This window comes from Urocampus carinirostris, chromosome 4 (assembly GCF_059441175.1).
Source record: "Urocampus carinirostris isolate Australia breed hairy pipefish chromosome 4, RoL_Ucar_1.0, whole genome shotgun sequence".
NCBI classification, from domain to species: domain Eukaryota; kingdom Metazoa; phylum Chordata; class Actinopteri; order Syngnathiformes; family Syngnathidae; genus Urocampus; species Urocampus carinirostris.
The window spans coordinates 42,416,919-42,440,723 of NC_142352.1; the positions used below are offsets into that span (position 1 = coordinate 42,416,919).

Below are 23,805 nucleotides of genomic sequence, written 5' to 3' on the forward strand. Positions count from 1 at the left end.
ATGGCGGCGGACCTCCAGCCCGAGTGGATATGCGGTCTGCCTTCTTCATGGAGTTTTGGGGTGACTCGTGACGGACGCGTCTTCTTTGTCAACGAAGAAGCCAAGAGTACAACCTGGCTGCATCCCTTGAGTGGCGAGGCTGTTGTAACTGGGCACAGAAAAACTCCAGATCTCCCCACTGGATGGGAAGAAGGATATACGTTTGAGGGCGCACGATGCTTTATCAACCATAATGAGCGAAAGGTGACTTGCAAACATCCCGTCTCAGGCTCAACCTCTCAAGACAACTGCATCTTTGTCATCAACGAACAATCTGTCGCCAAAGTGCCAGTGAATGAAAAGAAGGAGCATCCAAGAAGCACCATGAGCGAGACCTCCAACTACGCTGGCATCTCGGACAATGCCACAAACCAATCCAGTACAGCAAGGACATCAAGAACCCCTAAAAAACTTCATAATTTTGGAAAAAGATCAAACTCTATCAGGAGGAATCCCAGCGCTCCAGTTATGAAGAGGAATTGGCTCTATAAGCAGGACAGCACAGGGATGAAACTGTGGAAAAAGAGGTGGTTTGTGCTGTCAGACTTGTGTCTATTTTATTACAGAGATGAAAAAGAGGAGGGGATACTTGGCAGTATCCTCCTACCAAGCTTTCATGTATCCATGCTGTCTGTAGATGATCACATCGCTAGAAAGTATGCATTCAAGGCAACACATCCCAACATGCGGACATACTATTTTTGCACTGACACAGCGAAAGAGATGGAGTCGTGGATGAAAGTGATGACTGATGCTGCTCTTGTGCATTCAGACCCCGTCATAAGGATCGACAAGCTAAAAGTGGAACCGTGTGGCCCTCAGGAGGTCAATCATGTGATCAATCACAGACCACCGTTGACGCAGCCCGAAATTGAAAACAATGAGCGCAACAAAGAGACAGACCGTGATTATGAATATGTAGAGGACAAGAAGCAGCAAGATGCCGAGCGCTACGGCTTCCAAATAGACGGCGCCGACCCCAATCGGCCACTCACCAAGATCAACAGTATCAAAATGCAGCCAGCACAAGCCGCAGCGGTCACAGTTAAGATTGCTACGCCACGGATCCCTACAGAGATTGATGGCACCCACCAGAGCCCAAAAGTCAATGGAGCAAGTGAACCGCATCCTGTTGACAACACTGGAGTTCCCCCTCATCGTCAACATCTTGTTCGGGGATGTGCTGACTTCCTCGACTGGATGTATCAACACTGCGAGAGTCGGACTGGGCATCAGATCTGCTGTCTAGTGAGTTATCCTCTACCTCTGGATGAACTTGCTCTTCACCTGCCTGTATCACCCAGTTTACTGTACGGACATCACTGTCTTCAACCGCGTCAGGTAAATCAGGGCATACATCACTTCCATGCATAGCAGCGTCAGACTCTGAGTGTTCAGATTCGCTGGCCAGATCATCCTCACAGGGCAAGAAGCTAACAGAGAGCAGCAAATTCCTGTGAACTACCTTCTCTTTGCCCGTCAGACAATCCTTGACTCTGTAGACATTGAGATCAGGCTTGACTGATATGACTTCATACGGGGTTGACTCCCACTTATCTGCAACTTTGCGTTTCCCCGGGACACCTCTGTTGGCGATCAACACCCGGTCTCCCACGACGAGAGGTGATCCTTTGGCCCTACGGTTGTACAGCTTGGCATGACGAGTCTGTTCTCTGAGACCATACTTCAAGTGACAATACGGAAAGCCCATCACAGTGCTCTGAAAACATTATCCCTTTGGGTATGGGTCTCCCAGACGAGACCCCATTGAACACTGACCATCTGGACGCAGACTCCCCTGATACTGACTGTTTAGACTTGACTGCCCCAGACCTTCAAGCTCAGGTTATTTGTGCTCAACCTAACCGTTATGGTCTTAGGGTCCGCCAGTCCATCAGGCCTCCTAGTCGTCTTATTTGTCAGATGAATGACCATGTGGTAGGTGACAATCCTCTGTCCGCAATATCTGCAAGTTCCTAGTTTAAGTTCAGTAGAGATGCACTTTCAGTTTGAGTAACAAAGCTTGAGTAAGAAACAAGAATTGTGCCTATGTGAGCACTTACAACTACAGGAACAATGTTTGATATTTCAGAGATGTAACAGGCATCTTTGAGTCTGTGCTTAGTTAGGAGTTTGCTCGCCTCCTTTCTTTTCACACTCCTTTTTGGGAGAGTTTTAGAACTGACATGCACTTCAGTTTGTTCCTTGTAATACTGTACCAGTTTTCGTGTCCTCTTTTTCATCAGTATTTGCCTTTTTGGCATGTGATTTTTTTTCTTTTTAGTGTAGCACTCCCATATTTAGCAGAATTTCAGGGGGGTGTATGTAACGGGTGTAATAATAACTTTTATTTTATTGAAATTCCTGCTAAAATATGTGTATAGTTTTTGGTAAATGTCCTGCAATGCTGAGTCCAACAGTGCCATCTGCTGGTATGGGGTGGGGTTTGGTTTTGGCTTCTAACATGTGACCAGGAGGCGGGGTTTTGTCAGTTTAACCAGAGTACTACAAAGGTAAGACATATCTTTTGGTGCTCCACAAAATAAGTTAATTTTAAACATTATAACCCCAGCTGACAAATCTCTCACCATGCATAGTAATGTGATTGATATTGTCAAGCTGTTTTGATTTATTTTCGTTTTGTTTCTGTTTTACTAAATATTAATTCCCCTTGTAGAGATCAAAGAGATCAAACCCAGCAGAAAAAGCTAATGTTGTGACTCATCCATTTGCAGGTAAATTGTACCCATTTTTATACTCATTATTGTTTTTATTCCTATTTTTTCATATACATTAAAAAAGGATGATGTTGGTTAAAATTCAGAGTAAAGAAAAACATGTTGAATTCATTGTAAACGTTAAAAATCCACTATACGATCTCTTGTTAAAAGTATCTTGTTAAAATGCAAAGATTTATAAATGTATTGTGATATTCTAAAATGTATTTTCTGTAAAGTGAAAAGACAGCTCTTTGATATGCTTTGTTGTCAGTTTAACCAGAGTACTACAAAGAGATCAAAGAGATCAATTTATGAGTTGTATAGCAACAAGATACCTCCATCGAAGAAGCTGATCTTTCAGGGGTTTCAGAGAATAGCGGAGACTGACGAACTGTTTTACACACCTGTACTTGTGCAAGAAGGCCCCACTTTCAGAGCGCTATTGGACAGCGGGTCGATGGCTTGTACAGTAAGTGAGGACACGGCTAAGTCCCTCCTGCAGCAATTCCCTGATATGATGAGTTACACGGCCAATGATTATGTCATTGTAGGCTGCGGTGGACACCAAGTTTCTCCCAGAGATATGTACGACATTCACGTCACAGTTTACGGGTGCCAAATGATAATACCAGTAATGGTGGTGCCAGGCCAGACAGAACAGATGATCCTTGGCAGCAATGCCATCAAATATATTTTGACTCAATTGAAAAGTACTGATGGCTATTGGAGATTAGTTTCCACTCCTGACAACGGTCTGTCCCATAACCACAGTCAATTCCTGTCAATGCTTTCCAACACAGAGAGATGGAGAGGTGATTGCATTCCAGACAAGGTAGGGACAGTAAAGATCAAAAGTTGCGTGACGCTGAATCCACGGACCGAGTACGTTATTTGGGGCAAGTTACCTGAGTTGGCCGGGGCATCAGCGGGCAGCACAGTTGTCGTTGAGCCAACCCAATCTAAGGCTGCGCCCAGACAAGTCCTTGTCGGACGAGTTGTTACTCCACTCTGGGGAGATGGATGGGTGCCTGTTAAAGTCTTTAATCCCACGGACAGAGTTGTGGTGCTGAGAAGAAACAGGAAAATTGCAGATGTGTCTCCTTGTATCGCAGCGGAAGACCTGCCCAATGCAGAGGAGGTCAAGTGCAACGTGCAGAGTGTACAGAGCAAAGAGGTCCGACCCAGGTCAGAAGAGGACATGATGCGTGCATTGGAAGCTCTGGGACTGCAAGACATTGACCTGAAGTCATGTGAGGTTTCGCTGCAGTGTAAAGACAAGCTCCTTCATATCATCGAACAATTCGAGTCAATCTTTTCTCGCCATAAGATGGACTGTGGAGAGGCCAAAGAGTTTGTACATCGTATCCACCTTGTTGATGATAAGCCGTTCCGTCTACCCTACAGACGTATACCACCAAGTCAGTATGAAAAATTGAGGACGACTCTGAACGAGATGGAAGAGAAAGGAATTATTCAGAAGTCGACTAGCGACTATGCATCTGCGCTTGTTCTCATATGGAAGCGGAATGGAGAACTAAGGGTATGCACTGATTTCAGAAGGCTTAATGCAAGAACAATAAAGGATGCCTACCCACTACCGCATCAAGCTGATGCTTTGGCCGCACTTGGGGGAAATGCCTTTTTCTCCACAATGGATCTGACGTCAGGCTACTACAATGTCCCCTTGCACCCTGACGACAAAAAGTACACGGCATTCTCCTCACCATTCGGCCTTCACGAGTACAACCGGCTCCCTCAGGGACTTTGCAACAGCCCAGCAACATTTATGAGGATGATGATGTCAATATTTGGTGATCAGAATTTCATGAGCCTATTATGTTACCTCGACGATCTGATGGTGTTTGCCCCCACAGAGGAAGTTGCACTCCAACGCCTGCAGATGGTGTTTACTCGCCTTAAGGAACACAACCTCAAGCTCGCACCCAAAAAGTGTTTTTTCCTCAGACGGACTGTGAAATTTCTTGGGCATGTCATCAGTGAGGATGGAATTCGGACTGACCCCGAGAAAGTGAGAGCGATAAATGACGTACAAGTCGCTGATCTAATGGAGTCGGATGGCAAGACGCCATGCCCTAGTAAAATCAGATCTTTTCTAGGCATGGTGATGTATTTCCAAAGCTTCATTGAAGCATGTTCTGCGAAGGCAAAACCTCTGTTCAGGCTCACATCTGAATCTGGTGACAAGCATAAGCGCAAGAGAGCCCGCAAGAAAGGTCAAGTGAAGCTGACGCCTGCAGATTGGTCCGATGCATGCCAGAACGCCTTTGAAACACTGAAGCACGACCTCGTGACAGGTGTCACTCTGGCCCACCCAGATTTTGATGCGCCGTTTATTCTGGCTGTCGACGCATCCTTTGATGGGATTGGAGCAGTCCTGTCACAGCTGCCACCTGGTGGAAAAGTAGCCAGACCAGTCGCCTTTGCAAGTAAGACGCTCTCTCGCTCCCAGCTCAACTACCCTGCACACAGGCTCGAATTTCTTGCCTTGAAATGGGCGGTATGTGATAAATTCAGCCATTGGTTGAAAGGAAGACACTTTACCACGTGGACCGACAATAACCCACTGACATACATTTTGACCAAACCAAGACTTGATGCGTGTGATGTGTGACAATGAAGTTTTATTATTTCACAGTCATGATGAATGGATGGGAGGTGATTCGAAGTGACTCAGCCAGTGTTTAGTATCCCCACAAACTTTACGCACAATGCATTATCATTTTCGTACGTTAGCACCGAGACAGAAAAAAAGGGATACAGTTTTTTGAGATTTTTTTTGCACCACAAAAAAAGCAACCAAACCATGGACACTTGCTCAGTCCTTGAGAGTTCAGGTTTCTTCGAATGAGATATTGGCTCACACTCTCACTGGCCAGAAGGTTGCTACATTTCATAGCAAAGTAAAATACAGACATTCACATGATAAACGTGATCTTCGTATTGGTACATAATTTTAAATAATGGATAATAGACAATAGTACAAAAGCAAAAAGTGATGGCAGAAGGTCTGTTTGTGTCGGCTAGAAAATGGCGCAATGCCCTTAAAGATTCTTGCAAATTACAGGTGATTCATACAAAATTAACCAAAGACGAGCATTGCAAAGATAAAAACTGGTTTGAGGAATTCTTGCATTACAGTATCTTATTGTTCAGCTATGCAGATAATAAGAATGATGTATTTGATGTTTTTTTTTCAAAGGCAGACATGGTAGTCTCCTTTTAAATAGGTCATTATCATCTGTGTGACCTCTGGGTGGAAAAAAAAGGAATTAAACCATCAATCACCCTTTTTTGTTTCTCATTTATCATTTGAAAAAAATATTTTACTGTAATTCAATAGGCAGACGTTTCAATGTGTGCATAAAAGGACGCACTAGCCTTCACCCTAAGCCGAAAACTAACCCAAATGCACATAATTAAAAGGCTTTTTTTTATATTTATACATCTGCTCTTAAAGCCTGCCACAGGCATGTGGTTCTGTGACACTGTTGTCCCCTCCCATGCAAAAAATCCAGGAGCGAAAACCCTTACAGTTGCGTTTTAATAACCACATTCCAAACGTGGAAATCTGTATTTTGTCAATTATCCTTAGCAAGCAAATCTCTTATGTTGTCTGAATAAATTAAATATCAGCATAAATAGTACATTTGCATATGAAAATAGTAACTTTATAGTTCACTGTGAAAAAAATTATAATGGATATGTATATAGTCTGCATAAGTAGGCTAGTTTGTACGCAGTTTACAAGAATGCTCATGTAAAAAAGGAAGATAAGGTGCTTTGTAAATAAAATTAATTGTTGATTAATTATTGTTACCATTTTTTACATGGTAACAATTGTTTTTGGTAGCCAAAGAATAAATTAGAAATGACTGATCGTTAACTATTTTTTGAAGAAAAGACAATTATAAAGCCTGATATTGCAATTGCAGTTCTGTTAAAAAATACCAAAGCACAGTTTCATGTCCATAGCTGATTAAATAAAAACTCTAAGCTGCCTCTAAATCAATTTGCAGCGGATAGAACGATATCAAAAGATCACACATCAGGTAGATTCCCAAGTACTCCTTTTCTGGCGATAGTCTCAATCGTAGCGATTTCTCCGTCCCTGTGTGCCCTGCGACTGGCTGGCAACCAGTTCACGGTGTCCCCTGCCCATTGCCCGAAGATAAATGGGATGGGTTCCAGCACCCCCGGGATCCTACTGAGGATAATCGGTGCAGCTAATGAGATGAGATGAGACATGTTGACAATATCTGTGCATTGTTTGGTTATCCCGGAAGGAGGATTACCTCAAGTGCGGTCCCCTTTCAAGGTTTCTTCATTTTCTTCATGCTCAGGTTTTGAGTTTTTCCTTGCCCTCATGTAAGTTTTAAATCGGGGATGGTTTAATAATAGTCTGTAGTTTGCAATAATCTGTGGTCCGTACAGCCCTTTGAGGCTTTTTGTGATTAAGGGCTATAGAAATTAATATGACATTTTACATTTACATCAGATAATAATTTTGTTCCTCTCGACTTCTCATCATTGCTGTCAATTATCATATTTTCTAGAGCATATCTCAGACTCAGAACAATTAATCATGTGAGTTTGTTTGTGCATGAGTAACAATAGCAGCCTTTAAATTTGGAGTTCATTATAGTTACTGTGTGTGTATGCGGCTAATAGACAACTAACTGGACAAACAGTGTCTAGTTTGCCATCATAAACTTTATGTGAATATCATCTAGGAGGTTGCTATCATCTGTTTGCCAAGTGCACAGTGTTTATAGCGTTCCTTCCGAGGTATACGGTCAAACACTTGTCAGGAGACAGCCATTGACGTGCGGCATGTTTGATATGAACTGAAGCATTATGTATCTCAAAAACATCCCCGTGCACGGCAAGTACTCTCATTCACTCTTTTTGGTACCGCTGCTGGCTCCTCTGAAAAATCATGATTGTATTCTTTCATGCTGGCATATTGGAACAAAAATGGAAAGTGAATGAACAAAGAAACTTAAAAAGACTGTACTCATATTGCGGCCCCGTTAAATTATTTTTTTATGGTCGTAGCGTAAAAAAGGAAATACGTTTTTTTGAATCATTCATGCCTGTCTCCTTATGTGAATGAAAGATGACCAAAAATGTTTATCTACTTTTCTCACTTTGTGTTTCCTTTGGCTTGACACTGGCCTTTGGATTTTGACTGTACCTTTTGCCATACAATGATCAATCTCCAATCATATTACTTTTCCCGCTTCCGTCCATACCTCTCGGTAGTCTTAACATATATTGTACTTAAAATGGTGTAGTATTGGGTTCTGTTTGCCCAGCTGCTCATTTAAAAGAAGGTTTGGACTTCTGGAGCACGTGTGATGATATAAAAACAATATTAGTGTGAGGAAGAAAAAAATGTATAAGAATTATTATTTCAATATTAGATCTGATGGTTGACAAAAAGATAAAAAAAACTTCCATCCATTCATTTTCTGGTGCTGCTTATCCTTACTAGGATCGCGGGTGCTGGAATCTATCCCATCCATCCTCAGGGCAGTGGACAGGGGACACCCTAAACTAGTTGCCAGCTAGTCACAGGGCACACAGAGACAGACAACCATTTACTTAGTCTCACCTAGGGACAAATAAGACCAGCCAATTAACCTGACATGCATGTTTTTTGGAATGTGGGACTAAACCAGACAACCCAGAGGAAACCCATGCAGGCATGGGGAAACCATGCAAACTCAGGGAAGGTGTTGGTATCTGCAATGAACCCTGGATCTGCACACCATAGGACTGTGCGCTAACCATGCAGATGCCGTGTAAGAAAAAAAAAAAAGCTTGTATTGCGCATGCACGTACTTGTCTTTCCTAGACTGGTCTTATTTTCCCATCTTTTTGGGGGTTTGGGTTGGTATTTGGACTGTATTTGAAACAGTCTTTTCCTACTTTCACTACTTTCATCCTGTGATGAAAGAAAAACTTTGAGCATACCAATCTCCCCCGCTTCTCTTCCTCCAGCGTAATGCGTTCCGTGGCTGGAAGACCGATTATAAAATTAAAATAATAGCAGATAGGCGAGCTGGAAAAATACATATAATGGCTCTTTGAACTCAGTTGCGTACTTTTAACACAGACTTTATTAAGAAAATATTGATTTTTAGATTTTTAAGGACACCTCAAACTACAGACCCTACCTTTAAAGATGATTTTTTTTGCAAATCGCTCTGTCATGTTGACTTGTTTTTATCAAAAGAGGATACTTTGGTCCATCCATCTATCATCTGAACCGCTTATCGTCAGTAGGGTCACGGGAAAGCTGGACAGTGAGCAGGAGACACCCCGAACTGGTTGCCAGCAGGTCGCAGCGAACACAGAGACAACTCACTCGCTCATTCACACCTAGGGACAATTTGGACCAGTTAATTAACCTGGCAAACATGTTTTCGGAATGTGGGAGGAAACCCACGTAACTACAGGGAGAAGATGCAAATGCCGGACAGAAAGGCTGGTATTTGGATTTGATCCTATGACCTTAGAACTGTGCTGCGGAAATGCTCACCACTCATCCGCCGTGCCGCCCAACTTTGGTCCATTGCAGGATTATTTTTACTACTTTACAATATGTTCAACTTATTCCTCAGGTAACTAACAAAGCAGATAGCAATCATTGCATAATTTGTTTATGTTCATCCATCCATTCATTATCTGCTCCGCTTATCCTCAGTCGGGTCGCGGGGTTGCGCAAGCCCATCCCAGCTATCTTCAGTCAGTGGGCAGGACACACACTGAACTGGTTGCCAGCCAGTCACAGGGCTTTTTATGTTTATTATATATTCAAAATTTCCATGAAAACTACCGTATTTTCCGCACTATATGGCGCACCATGTTATAAGGCGCACCTTCAATGAATGATATATTTTAAAACTTATGCCATACATAAGACGCACCCCATTATAAGGCGCTATAAGTGCATGCTGGTTTAAGATCAGGTAATTGTGCAATTTTGTAATTGTAATCCTGTGCAGTCCTTCGAGACATTTTTGGGATTAAGGGCTATTTACGGTAAATAAATGTGACGACTTGACTACAGTAGAGAATGTAGTTACTTTATGCAACCTCTAGATGTTGCCACGCTCAAGGGAATGTCAACAAAATATTCAAAAAGGTCAAACTTTATTAACAAACAAGCTTTCCACAACTCCATTCACTCCCAAAATAAATAAACAGCCGTTTTATTATTTTCTCTGAGGTAAAGCATTTTCGTGACACATCTTTGACATCTTTGAACAACATCGACATATCATTTTATTTTTTGTCCATTTAGTCAACACGCAAAGAAAAAAACGTCTGATACTGTTATTTTAAATGAAACGTTAGTGCAATCGCAATAAAGTGACACTCGTAATGTGCAAAAACAACGAGTGCAAAGCAATAACATAATAACTGTAAAATGTAAAACGTAAACACACAAAAGAAAAACAAAGATCACTCTATAAGCTCCTCATCGACGAATCCCTCGAATTCTTCTTCTGCTGTGTTCGAATTGACCATATCTCAGTGAATGGGCCATCCAACACGTCCGGTGTTTTTGTGCCAGCGCTGTTGCCTTCATACGTATAGTTATCGTACTGACACTTCTGCTTGCCGCTCTTTGTTGAACAACCCACTGTTCAAGTGTCTCCTCTAACTCTGGCCATCTTGCTTTATTGCCACGGAAACTTTGTTGAGTTTTCCTTACTTGGCGGAGCTTATCTTCATCCTTTCTCCACTTCCGTACCATCGATTCATTTAAGTTTAACTCTCTCGCTGCCGCTCTATTGAATCGTTTCTCCGGCGCCGTCACGAATGGCAGCCACTCCAGCAGCTCCCGTGTTATTTTCGATTGTTCTCAGTTATTTTTGATTGTTCTCAGCTTAGGGATGCTGCTGGAAAAGTGAATCTCCCTTCGGGGATGAATAAAGTATCTATCTATCTATCTATCTATCTATCTATTGCCGTGTTGTGCTGCGTGACTGATCGCTTTGAGTTTAAACTCGGCGTTGTACGCGTTTCTCTTAACAGGAGCCATTTTCTTATACAAATGCACGTATGAAAGAGAATCTCGCTCTCTCTCTCTCTCTCTCGCTCTCTCTCTCTTTCAAACGTGACATTCTGAATAATTCTGCGTTTGTTTAAGGTAAATTGTGCTTTACATCTTCACCAGTCATAACCCTGGATTCAGACAAATACTGTATTTGTTGAATATGAATTAAGCAGTTTAATGGGGTAGCCATTTTGCCACTTAGTAAACAAATACAACACGAGCCCCGGCAACTACCAATCGTTTAATATTTCCCAGTATGCACAGCGCGAAAAATGGAGTCGGCGGCTGTTTCTCGTAGTTGCGAGACCTTGCGAATTTAATATTGAGCCATATATAAGGCGCACTGTGTTATAAGGCGCATGGTCAGCTTTTGAAAAAAAACAAGACTTTTAGGTGCGCCTTATAGTGCGGAAAATACGGTAATAGATTTTTTTTCTTTGATTAAAACAAGAAAAAAATCAGGTTAACCTAAAGGATTTTTTAATCAAAAATGTAATACCAGCTCAGTAGCCTAGATGGTAAGGCGCCCGCTTTGAGACTGGGAGGTCGGTGGTTCGCGCCCCGGCCGAGTCATTCCTAAGACTTAAAAAGTGGTTGGCGGCGCCCTCTGTTGGCTGCGGCTGCATCGGCTCGCTACAACGGGTCAGGTGCAATTGACATTTCGTTCTGTGTACATTGTTACACAGAATGACAATACAAGGAAATTATTATTATTATTATTAATGGTTATATTTTTGCCTAATAAAAGACAAAATAAAATAATAATAACAAGAGTAATTTATGTGGGGATTTTTTTTTTGCAATGTCACAATGATATTTCACAGTGGATCAAAAAACTAATTTAAAAATATATTGAGGGATAAGCTCCCACTACAATATATTTAAATCATTTTCAAGTCTGACTAAAATATGAAATAAAATACAATTAAACCCCACAAAATAAAAACAATAATAAAAATAAGCAATCAGGTTCTGCCAATGGACAAATTATTTTACCGGTGCAAAATATGTGCTTGATTTCAGATGAAAAATGTACAGAACCAGCACTGCTGGGGTTTGCATTTAAGCAGAGCAAAATATTTTGTAGTATATGTACCTAATGGCGATTTCCTGTTATGCTCTGAGCCTGAGTTGAGTCACATTAAGCCCTTGAATGTTGTGCATGAAGATAGGCACGTACCCTCACGGGAGCCCAAAACGTCTGGTTGGCTTTGTGTATTCACAAAATCTCAAGGGCTGCACTTCTTTCTAAATATGCACGACTAATTAAGCAATAGGAGTCACAACATTTAAAATTCTGTTTAAAAAAAACATAAATTTTTCGCCCCAAGACACTTACAATGTAGGATGGTTGTTGATAAATAATACTGTCTCCGTTTACACCCCAACTTCAGTGTGTTGTCTTGGTTATGTATTTGATATTATTTCCTTAGAGTCTCTTTAATAAAGTGCATGCATTTCTTTAAACCTTCTTTATGGCTGGGTATTAAAAGCGCAGAGCTGTGTTTTAATCCAGCTGGGGTATTGCCCCAGACGCTCAGTGTCTTTATAGAGCGGTGACATTAGCTTGTTTATTGGTTGCAGGGGCGTAAAGATGCTATTGTTTTAATTGCTTGTACATGCTCTTGGGATCCATGGAGATTGCAGAGACTGCAGATGCCAGCATATTGGAAATGGGATTACAAAATAAAACTAAAGACAAAGCCAAAATATACATTAGCTGTATTTGATTGGCCCCATTGTGTTGGAAGCGATTGACGCCGTCGCATCCGTGTCGCTGTCTAATCGCCTGGTTGTGCTGCGGGTTGTGAAAGGATGCAGACTTGAGTGAGTCTTTGATGCCACGATTTACCGGGTAGACCGAGAGAAAGTGGCTTTCACACTGACACCCATCATAAGCCAATATCCGGCAACATTGATATTGTGTGAAGCATACAACAATGTAGAACACAGTTCTGTGGATAAGCGGGCTCTGTATAATTGAAATTAAAGTGGATTGTTTGGTTACAGGTTGGAATGCAATATTGAACGTTAAAATAAAATAAGATAATTTATCATTTACTCATATAATAGGTTAACTTATTAGTACATTTGCTCCTGATAGTACACAATTTACCCCATAGATGAGTCATGTTTCACAAGAATTCTTACAGAGGGTAATGTGCAAAAATAAACATCATGAACTAATTCTAAAGTCATTTACCGATGACTGCATTTTATTTCTGTTTGAAAACACAGGTCAGACCTGTAATAAAGAAATTGGTAAATATTTGTTCAAGGAACACTGTATTATTTGATGACCAGACGAAGCTGTATTGTTTCATGCAACCAGAAAAAGGGGATGAAACTAAAAAGCACAAGTAAGTATATAAACTTCACAGACGCAAAGTGACCAAACCCTTGACTATGTTGAATTGTCTTAGCTGGTCTTTGTATTATGTTTTATGTATTTTTTCATTAATCATTTTTTTCTCCCCCTTTTTTGTGTTCTTAAGCTGTTTATAAATCTTGTTGGTGTACTATATCTGTTTTGCACTGTTTCTCTTAAACAAATCAAAAAGAAAGAAAATGCAAGGAAAGCCGAGGACAGCAGCTTATCAAAAAGAGCGTGGGACCAGACCTTAAGTCATAAACCTGCGATACGTCCTGTGCTCTGCGTTGGGCTGGATGTCCTTACTGGGTCTCCAGAAAAGCAGAAATGCAAAATACAGGTCACAGCAAGTGTGGTTGAGGTCAAACTCGCATTAACAGACATTTTGATCCGGAATCACTTCATTTGTATGCATACATTGTTGATCATTGTATATAAAATAGGTAATTTAAAAAAATATTATTATGACTAAATCTAATTTTGTCTATTTATCTATTCAATTGTCATTTCTTCAATTCATTCAACATTGTGCATCTCCATCTGGTCAACTTCCACTAAATGGAAGCAGCATTTAAATACATACAAAGAACACAAACATTATTTTAAAAACGAATTAAACGTTGCACTCTGTGTCTTCTTGTTGTTGTTTTGTCGGTTGTTTCAGGTTTTTACTTCTTTTAGTCTATGAGTATAATTTAAATGTTTTCAATGTTATCGATATGTTAAATTGACTTTAGATGAAGCTGTTGGAATATTTGAAAACCACTAATTACTTGTTTCTCAAGTCTCTGGTTTCAAAATACATTGAGCTTCATTGAACCGTACCTCTTTAATCTCCACTCTAATGCAGTTTTTTAATAAGTATATAATAGAAATGAGAATGTTCAATTTCCCAGGCCCCAGCTCTCTTCACCCCCCTGTAGGTTGCTTTTAACACTCTTGTTCCTTCCATATGCACAAGCTGAACTTTTAACCAAGGTCCTCTGGTGTGACATTAGCCAGGAAAGGAGGGAGAAGGGAGCAGTTGGCTTTAACAAGTTCCTGAGAGGTTTCGTTCTCAGCTCAAATGCCGGCGGAGTCATTCCACAGTGCTACTGGGGGACTGTTTAGCAGAGCGCAAGCGGCTCAATACAGACTTTGCCTGTGGTTGTGCGCCTTCCCTATTTCCCTATAACGCCCCTCCTCACAAGAGGCAGCTTGAGCAATCCCTTCGAGCTTGGCTTGTGGGAACCCCAAATCATTTACCAACCAAGGAGGTTGATAGCTAAGTGGCAAGGAGGATATTTGACATAATCTTGGTGACAGAACAACTCTTATTGTTTCCTAGATATGAGGGGAAAAAGTTCCGGTTGCGGAAAAGAATCAGAACACAGCAAGCCAGCCCTCCTCCTTGACTGCCTGCGGAGCAAATGAGCCATTAGGACAAAGGAACAGACTCATAATTGGTGATTAGGAGTGAGGGAAAGGTTAGGGAATGTGTCTGAGCTATGTAGCAGGACAGACCAGTAACTGGATAGACACTTGCAAACCACTGCTTATACAATGGCCCACTCACTCCACAAAAGGGCATACAGTGAGATTGCAAGTCACATCATGGATTCGGATGACTGGGACAGGGTTAAAATGTGTTGCCTTGATGCGCAGTCAGGGGAGGCGGGTAGTGCTATGCCTCATCATTGAAATATGAAATTGCAAATATGTGAAATGGTTCTATTTACTTTTTTTTAAAGTTCTTTCTCATTTAAACTAAATGTTTCAACTCTATCTTTCAACCCCTTAATGTGACATCAGACTGTTGATAAACAAAGTTGTGTCTTCAGTATGTCACACATCCTTGGAAAGCTTAAATTCTTGGGATTCAAGATATGATGACATTTTCAAAATATCACAGAAATATCACAATCAGTGAGAAGCAAGATACCTGAAAACTATAAAGCCGTAACAACTGTTCCAAGAGTGCTGTAAAATTTTACTCATTGCACCATTCCCCTCAAACATGGTCTGGATACATTTATGAGAGTTTAGAAACACCAACTGAGTAAAATGTTTACTCCAAAACACACAATAATGACAAAAGATTAAAACAAAAACGCTTCAAAGCGGTCCTGTCTTGTTTGACAATCCTTGTTTTAATCAGTGTGTTTCCTTCCAAAACTCCCTTTTAAAAAAAAACAGACTCATCAGATAATTTCTAAATTGGTCGTTAACCTCTGATCTTTTAATTCCAGCCACTCTTAATTCCACTTAATTCCAGCCAGATTTTTTTCATGGTCCTTTGCCTGTGACAACCCATAAGAGCCTGTATTGAAAAAAAAAAAAAAAGTCATGAGCTACTTCGGCTAAAATGTGACTGATTTAAATATGAATTGGCACATTGGTTAGCCAATGAAATTCCCAAGTAATTTTATGCGATTTTATGGACTGAATTTTTACGCCCCATTAAAACATGCAAGTGTGCACAATCAGTGATTGACTTCTGGCAAGAGAACTCAAACATTTACAAATCTTTTACAATGTCTGAAAAAATGGTCAAAGCAAAATACACAGTTGAAGAGATTTTAGAGCTTTTAACTGGTCGTCTCCCAATGGCCACTTTTGGAAAAGCCGTGACATTCGATTTACTTTGGGTACGTCTTGGATTGGGGTTTTAGGCAAATTTTACAGGAACATTAAAGGGTTAAAATTGTTGATTTTTTTCACGTTTTTTTGGTATATATTATGAATACAATTAGTATGTAACGTATTACTGTGCTGCAAATGCATATTGAGGCACATAATCCTTTTGCCTAATGGTAAAAGGCGATAGAGAAACTAAGGATTCAGATTCAGCGCACACCTCAGCCCTAAACATTCCAATTAGAGCTAGTAATAGCAAGCTAGCAGGTCAAGCTATCCAGTATTTTTTTTTCTCTTTGCATGGCCTTTTTACATATTGATGCTCTTATTTAAAAGGAACAGTATGAAACGTACTACTGTGCTGAGCGTCTGCAGATGCATGCAATCCTCTTGTCTCATGGGTCATGGGAGAGGGCTATGGCGAGACCAAAGATTCTGATTGAATGCACAGTTAAGCCCAAGACAACATAATTAGTAATAATGTTAGCAAGCTAACAGAAAGTCAAGTTATCCAGTAACCTTCTTTTTGTCGCTTAGACTTTTTTATATCATGGATGATTACCCATCTATCTTTGCTTTTATTCAAAGGAGCACAGACTTTTATGTTTGTGTGTTATTGTACGAGTTCCCCAGCCGATTTGGAAACTAGGATGACGTCTGTTGGAATTGTTGTCTTAGCAACCAGGGAGGCTGCTGTGACCGCCAGTCTACTTCCTGCTCCCTATCTACCACATTAGCCATTCGTGTGCGTGAAACTTTGTCTACCGTCAGCAAAATGAGAAAGTGAACATATTTTCTACGATTTTTCATACTGATGTTTATTTTAGTCTACTTTTGTTCATGCTGCATGCACAAAAGAAAATGGAACACAGGACAATGTTGTAATAGGTAATCTGTCAGTGGGCGTGGCCTTTTACTTATGGGTCAAGGCAGCAGTGTTTTTTTTTTATGATGTTCAATGTCAGACAACCACCGTGAGCATGTTGGATTATTATATTGCATGTTTGTAGGTCATTCATAATGCTTTTTAGTTTATAGGCAAATGTCTACTCAACAACTTTTTTTCTCCTGTGTCTTTTAGGTCAACACTGCTTGGCTCTTCCGAATCAAATTAATGCCAAACTTTGGAAACATTTTGCAGTGGAGCACAAATGGTATATTTTAAGAGGTGTGGGACAAAGTTATGGGTCCCCACCCTGAGCAAGGAGGTGTAGTCAAGACACTTAGTCTGAACACAAATTGGCACGTAGCTAGGTATGAGAGGATGCAGAAAGTGTGCATGTGTGTAGTAAAAAGTCAGCAATCCCATTTGCTAATATTGACATGGGTGTCCCCGCTCAATCTTGTTACAGGGATTATTGTCTATTGAGATCCCATTTCATTAGGCTAAAACACACACCTCAGGGTGCACATCGGGGTTCCAGCGTGGACCCCTCCTCCCCCACCTTTTAGCTTCATCGCTGGGCTGATGGGGGACTCCTGTAAGTGGTTTTACTGAAGATCACTTCCCTGTACAGTTTGTTGCAGGGAATACATGCTGTACAACTGATGTGTAGATATGGCCCGAGAAGATACCTTCGGATCCCCCACATAATTGAGCATTTAACATTTTTCAACGAATGTTTAATGCCGATATCCTCTTGTCAGATTAGGCATTGACTCCTGATATGAAACCCTCATTTCATAAACAGATACTGCAATACCAAAATGGCCCCTGGAAACTTTGCATTCATCCTTTTATTCAATTCCTACTGACAGTCTTTACAAGTTCTCTTTCTAATTAAATCCATTGATGGGCGGTTTGTGTTGTGCATGCACGGGCCCAGGTCCCATTCTAGATAAAGTGCCATTGATCCCTATTAAGCTCACCTCTGGCTCTGCCGTGGACTTACAGGAAGAATTAAAAGTCTTCATGTTGAATATATTTACTCTTAGCTGGGCAGGACTAAGTGAACCAAACAAATTGATATGGTTGTAATATTGAAATGTGCCACTGCATTTATAGTCATGGTTGTACACATTTTTAGCTATAAGATATTTTATTGGCACCGCTATCTGTTAGTCTGTGCCTTTTCATAATTGAGTTTATACATTCATTTTGTAATATGTTTTTATTTTAACGATTTTGTGTGTGTGTACCTGTGTATTTGGGTTGTTAGGTGAGGGGAATGGGGGAATTGTATTTTCTTGACATGGAAGTTTATTATACAAATTCTAATTCTAATTCAAAAGTGTTAATTGTCGTATGCATAGTAAAGAACCACGTTTCCCTGCACAATTAGATTTTTACTTTGCTTTCCAGTCATTTGCTAGCGTAAAAAAATAGAGACTAAGAAACTATATACATGTATCCATAAAATCATATAAAGAATAATAATTAAAAAAAAACAATAAAAACACAAGATAAACTCAAGATGAATTAGGGCAATAAGGTAAAAATAAGATAAAACACAGTTGAAAGTGACTGCAGTGCAAGGCTAGTCCAAGTACGGTCCAGCATTTTAAGTTGAAATTTCTTTCCTAAATAGTGCTATACAAAAAAATAGTGCTATACAAAAAAAAAATAAATCAATTGAAATAAGTAACCGAACATCAATTTATTATTCATTACACTGTCATGAACCGGAACAGGATCAGGACGCAAATGAGTGACGTTTCTCACACAAGCCTTTTATTTTACAGGAAATGGGGAGTCATGCACGTTAGGCTGCAGTCTGGCGTGGAATGATAGGAAGCCAGAGGCCCACGAGATCGTTACCAATTGCCTGAGCAGATATAAGACTGATGGGGTCGATACCGGACAGGGCGGAACAGACAGGTTTGATATCAAAACAGGATATCGAAAATAAAAGGGAAAAACTAGACGGGAAGGAAACTGGAACGAATATTAAACAGGACAAAATAAACGGGAACAATACCGGACAAGAAATACCAACAGGAAACAGGACAGAGTCAAAACCCATGTCTTGCGGGGCAGAGGTTCGTTGATGGACTGACAAAGGAAGAGTGAGAGCACTGAGCTTAAATAGACGTAATGCCAATCTGTCAACGAGCCGCAGCTGGCGCCACACGGGTGGGGCCGATTGGGCGCTATGGCAACCGTGACAGACACAATTAATAATTGCATGACAAAAGTGGTGTGACAAAAAACTCTAAACCTTTTATTTTTGGCTTTAACTATTCATATGTATACATTTGTCCTCGTCCTGAGTTAGATCATCACATTGCCACCATCTCACTTTACAGTTGGCATGATGTTTTTTTTTCGTCAGTTTCTGTGCTGTTTTTATGACAAGTGTAACGGGCTGCACACCTTCTCAAATTATCAGTTTTTGACTGTTGTTTCCACGGAATAGTTTTAAAAAATTCTTCGGGATAATCAAGATTCTATTTGGCCAATGCAATACAATGCGTTGTGTTCTGTTATGACAGCAGTAGTTTTTGCCTCGAAACTCTCGGATGGGTTCCATTTTTGGCCACTGTCTTTCTTATAGTGTAGTCATAAACATTTAACTGCAAGGTCTGCAGTTCCTTGGATGTTTTTCGACTTTCGTTTGAAACCTCCTGGAATAGCCATTGTCACACTCTTGGAGTAATCTTAGCTGGTCGGTTATGCCACTGTTCCCAGCCATTTGTGGATAATGGCTCTGACAGTGGTAGGGTTGAGCCAACCAGCCTTTGAATAACTTTGTGACCTTTTCCTGACTGATAGATTTCAATTACTTGTTTTTCTCTTTATTTCTTCTGGATTTTATTTGGATCGTGCTATTGTATTCTGTACTTCACTTCATTTAGCAGATTCAATTGAAGTAATTTCTTGACAATTAATTATAGGTGTGACTTATAGAATTGAACTCAGTATTCCTGTCAGAACCCAGAATGGAATCTCGGACTCAAATGTGTACGTTTGAAAGGAATCTTTATTGACTAGTTGACAGAGCTGGCTTAGGAAGCTGGCGGGCGTCGGTCGCTAGCAGCGTTGGGCGGAACGGCAGTTCCGTGACAGGTAAGCAGAATCAATCTTAGCGGACAGGTCGATGGCCAGGGCAGGAGAGAAGGTCGTAACGTGGGGCAGAAAACGGGATGGAACCGAAGGCAGGAATCAAAACAAAGAGTAGTCTTTAGTACTTGATAATCTGGCATAAACACACAGGAACACAGAGGTATGCTCGGACAAACTGGTCTGGGCTCTGATCGCTTAAGAACAAAACGTCAGCCAATCAGGAAGCGCGCTCCAGCGCGCCACACGTCTGCCGCAGGTGTCTTCACTTCAGCAATCGTGACAATTCCAAAAACTGTGATTATTTACAGTTACTTTGTCATTTATTAAGGAGGGAAATTACTTTTTCACATAGGGCCAGATAGGTGTTGATTTGTTTTTTGTACCTTAACAAATAGAATCAACGTTTCAAAACTGCATTTTGTATTTTCTTGGGTTTTCTCTGTGTTATAATACAATTGGTTTGATTATCTAAAACCTTTGTGAGTGATGCATATGCAAAAAAAAACACAGAATTCAAGAAAAGGGAAAAACATTTTTTCACTGCACTGTATAAAAGCAACTCCGAGGAGGGACAATCCAGTATCATAACCACTGACAATTATTTTCACTAGTGCATGGGTCGGCAACCCAAAATGTTGAAAGAGCCATATTGGGCAAAAAAAAGACAAGAAATAAATTGTCTGCCCCCTGACCCCGGAAATTCAAAGCCTTTTAATGAATTCAACACAGGCTGTATACAACTATATTACTTATATTGGCCTACTGTCAAAATAAGTAAATTGGAAGCAGCACATCCTGTTGTAGAATCCCATCTAAAGTATTACTTCATTTCAACATTAATGCATTACAGGGTGTTTATGATAATGTTGGTGTCATTTTTGTTTTGAGGTTTGAAAAAAAAAAAAAAAAAAACAACAAGATGGAACTAGATACCATGCCCCTTATTTGGGCAACACTAAGAGTGTAATAAAACACAGCATGCATTTCTAAAAAATAAAACCACTGTCATTTGAAAATACACTTTCAGTTTGATTGCTGTGTAAATGTCAAACAAGTCAGGGCATAGGTATAATGCAGCAGCATCCTCGTGTCTCTCTTTGGATATCAAACCATCATTGGTCTTGAGCAATAAAACACCAATAATGTCCTTAATTGTCATTTCAAATTTATACTGAAGAAAATAGTCTGAAATTAGTACATTAAAAAAACGACAGGATTGTGTTCTTACACATTGAATGTGACTTCTGTTTTTGAAATTAAGAAGTGTAGCATCACATCGTGACGCTGCTCCTTTAAAATGGGAGGAGCTTGTGTCCTGCTCGGCTCTAAAACAGGCAACACGGGAGGGAATGGAAAACAAGCACAGGAGAGATGCGTCAACATTTTTGAAACATTATATTTTCTACACATTTTACAGCATTGGAAAACGCAAAGAGTTGTTGTGTAATAGTTCATGTCTCGTAAATATTTTTGGAAAACCGCTAGGGAGCCACTCCACAGAACTTAGGAGCCAAATGCGGCTCCAGAGCCGTGGATTGCAGACCCCCGCAATATGGGTAAATAAACAATGAGGACAATACCAAGCCAAGAGAAACGTTTAAAATCAAACCCTGGACAACAAACATACACACCCCAGGCAGTGATATTGTTTTGGGTCATTTTCAGGATCTCTTGAAGTGAATCTGATGGTAAATGTAAGCCAGATATTCTGTTTTGGGGAAAGCAAGAAGAAAGAAAGCTGAAGTCATTAATCTGACTGGTGATAAAAGAATACATTAGCCTCTGTGTTGCAAAATACCGTAGAGTTTGGGCATGTTCTGTGAAGTGATTAAAATATGCAGTTTTTGTTTGTTTTTTCGCAATGAGAGGAATAAATGTCAGCTCAGATTTGTGATTTTGCAAGCGGTTGTCTTCTTGCTTTTATATACAGGATGAAGAACAGCAGTTGACGGGTAAACTGTACAGTATTTACATGCTTGTGGTGACAAAAAAATCTCATATGTGGAACCACGTGTTCTTGGGAAAATTAAATAGTGAATGCATAGCATTTTTGTCATACTTCATTTATCATTGCGTGTCTAAAGTGCTTTAGAATATTGCTGATGATTTAGTGTCTCACTTTGGTGTTAATACACTGATGGCGGATCTCATGAAAGGTGCCAAGCAGATCATCAGCAGCAATTAGTGATTCAGTGTCCTGCGTGACAATTAATCAAATCAGAAAAAGCTTCCGCTGCTGTGGCTACATGAAATAAATCATTACTGTGCATGCGTTACATCTTTTTAAGTTACAGAAATTAGTCAATAACTTTTATGGTTACTCCAATAAAAAAAAAAAAAAAATGCATCAACACAAATCAATGCATTTCAAATTGAACATAAGCAGAAGCAAACGAGTATCTCACAACTGCTAAATGAGCAAACATAGATGTGTTCAGACTAAAGTATTTTGCACCTCCTAGTTGTAAAAAAGAAACTCTTAAAAACATGCATGTCAGGTCATTTGGCCCGTCCGAATTGTCTCTAGGTGTGAATGAGCGGATGAGTTGTCTGTCTCCGTGTGCCCTGCGACCGGCTGGCAACCAGTTCAGGGTGTCCCCTGCCCACTGCCAAAAACAGCTGGGGTGGGCTCCAGCACCCCTGTGACCCTACTGAGGATAAGCGATGGAGATAATGAATGAATATACTATAATATACTAATTTTGTTACCTTTATATCTTTGTATTTCACTGATATTTTATGAATAAATACATGTTTCTACATAACAGTTGTGACTATCGCGGGACTTTTTTGGAACCCAAGTCAGTGAAATACAAGGTATTACTTTACCTTTATATTACCGTATTTTACGCACTATAAGGCGCACCTAAAAGCCTTTATTTTTTTTCAAAAGCTGACCATGCGCCTTATAATACAATGCGCCTTATTTATGGATCAAGTTTTCCAACTAACTTGCAGCCGCCGACTCGATTTTCCCCTGAACGCCAAGTAGTACGCGGTGGATGGTGGGATTTATTTACTGGCGTTTCATTGGCTAACCAATGTGTCAATCATCAGTTGAATCGATCACTATTGGCTAAAGTTATTCGGAGGTCAAGAGGCGGATCCTTTTTATCATTTACAGACTGCCATTGGCTCAAACGGCAAACAAAGCCTGCAATTGGCCGAAAAAGATGTGTCAATCATCAGTTGAATCGATCACTATTGGCTAAAGTTATTCGGAGGTCAAGAGGCGGATCCTTTTTATAATGTACAGGCTGCCATTGGCTTAAACAGCGAAACAAAGCCTGCAATTGGCCGAAAAAGATGAATGCGTATAGCATGTGGCCGATGGCATAGAGAAAGCATTTTTTTCTATTCTGTATTTGTAAATATTGTATTCTCCTGGATTTACTACCCTCACGGATATAAGAGGACATTGCCTGCACATTATTATGAACACAATGACTTCGGTGAGCTATTCCCGGTTTTATATTGTCTTGTTTCAGACTGAACTCGATGTTTCTGTGATAAGCGGTGCAGATAATGGATGGAATGGAGTGTCTATTTTTAAATTAAACTCAATTCCAAGTGTTTATTGTCATATGCACAGTAAAGTTCCCATTGTAGCGCCTTATAATCCGGTGCGTCTTATATATGTCAAAAATAGGACTAAAAACTATTTTTTCGGGGTGCGCCCTATAACCCGGTGCGCCTTATAGTGCGGAAAATACGGTAGTTTATTTGCATATATAGGACAGAAAATCAATACCAAGTACCCATGCGATCATTTTCTACGTATGAAAATCAGTTTAAGTGCCTAGCCCCAAGCGTTAAGAGTAAAGTGCAAACAAAATGTTGAAAATAATCAGCCAAATTCCTCTCAACGGCACGTTCATCATCCCGCGAGCTCCACCTGGCACCAAGCGGGAGCAGCAGTTGGCTGATGGAGAAGGAAAACGCCGGCGTCCTTAATGGAGGCAAATAG

The 23,805-nt window shown here is 40.4% G+C and overlaps 1 protein-coding gene across 1 annotated transcript; it reads left to right on the forward strand.

Annotated features, from left to right (window-relative positions):
- On the forward strand, positions 1-23,805 carry LOC148367630 (pleckstrin homology domain-containing family A member 5-like). Its single transcript, XM_088334897.1, has 2 exons — positions 1-1,258; positions 23,690-23,805. Exons 1-2 carry the CDS (start codon positions 1-3, stop codon positions 23,803-23,805), a joined length of 1,374 nt encoding a protein of 457 aa, XP_088191023.1.

Excerpts from the sequence above, each read along its gene's own strand:
- LOC148367630 (XM_088334897.1), top strand. The coding sequence starts at position 1 with ATGGCGGCGGACCTCCAGCCCGAGTGGATATGCGGTCTGCCTTCTTCA. Across the intron at positions 1,259-23,689 it reads GATGTATCAACACTGCGAGA|CCAAATTCCTCTCAACGGCA; the intron begins GTCGGACTGGGC and ends GAAAATAATCAG.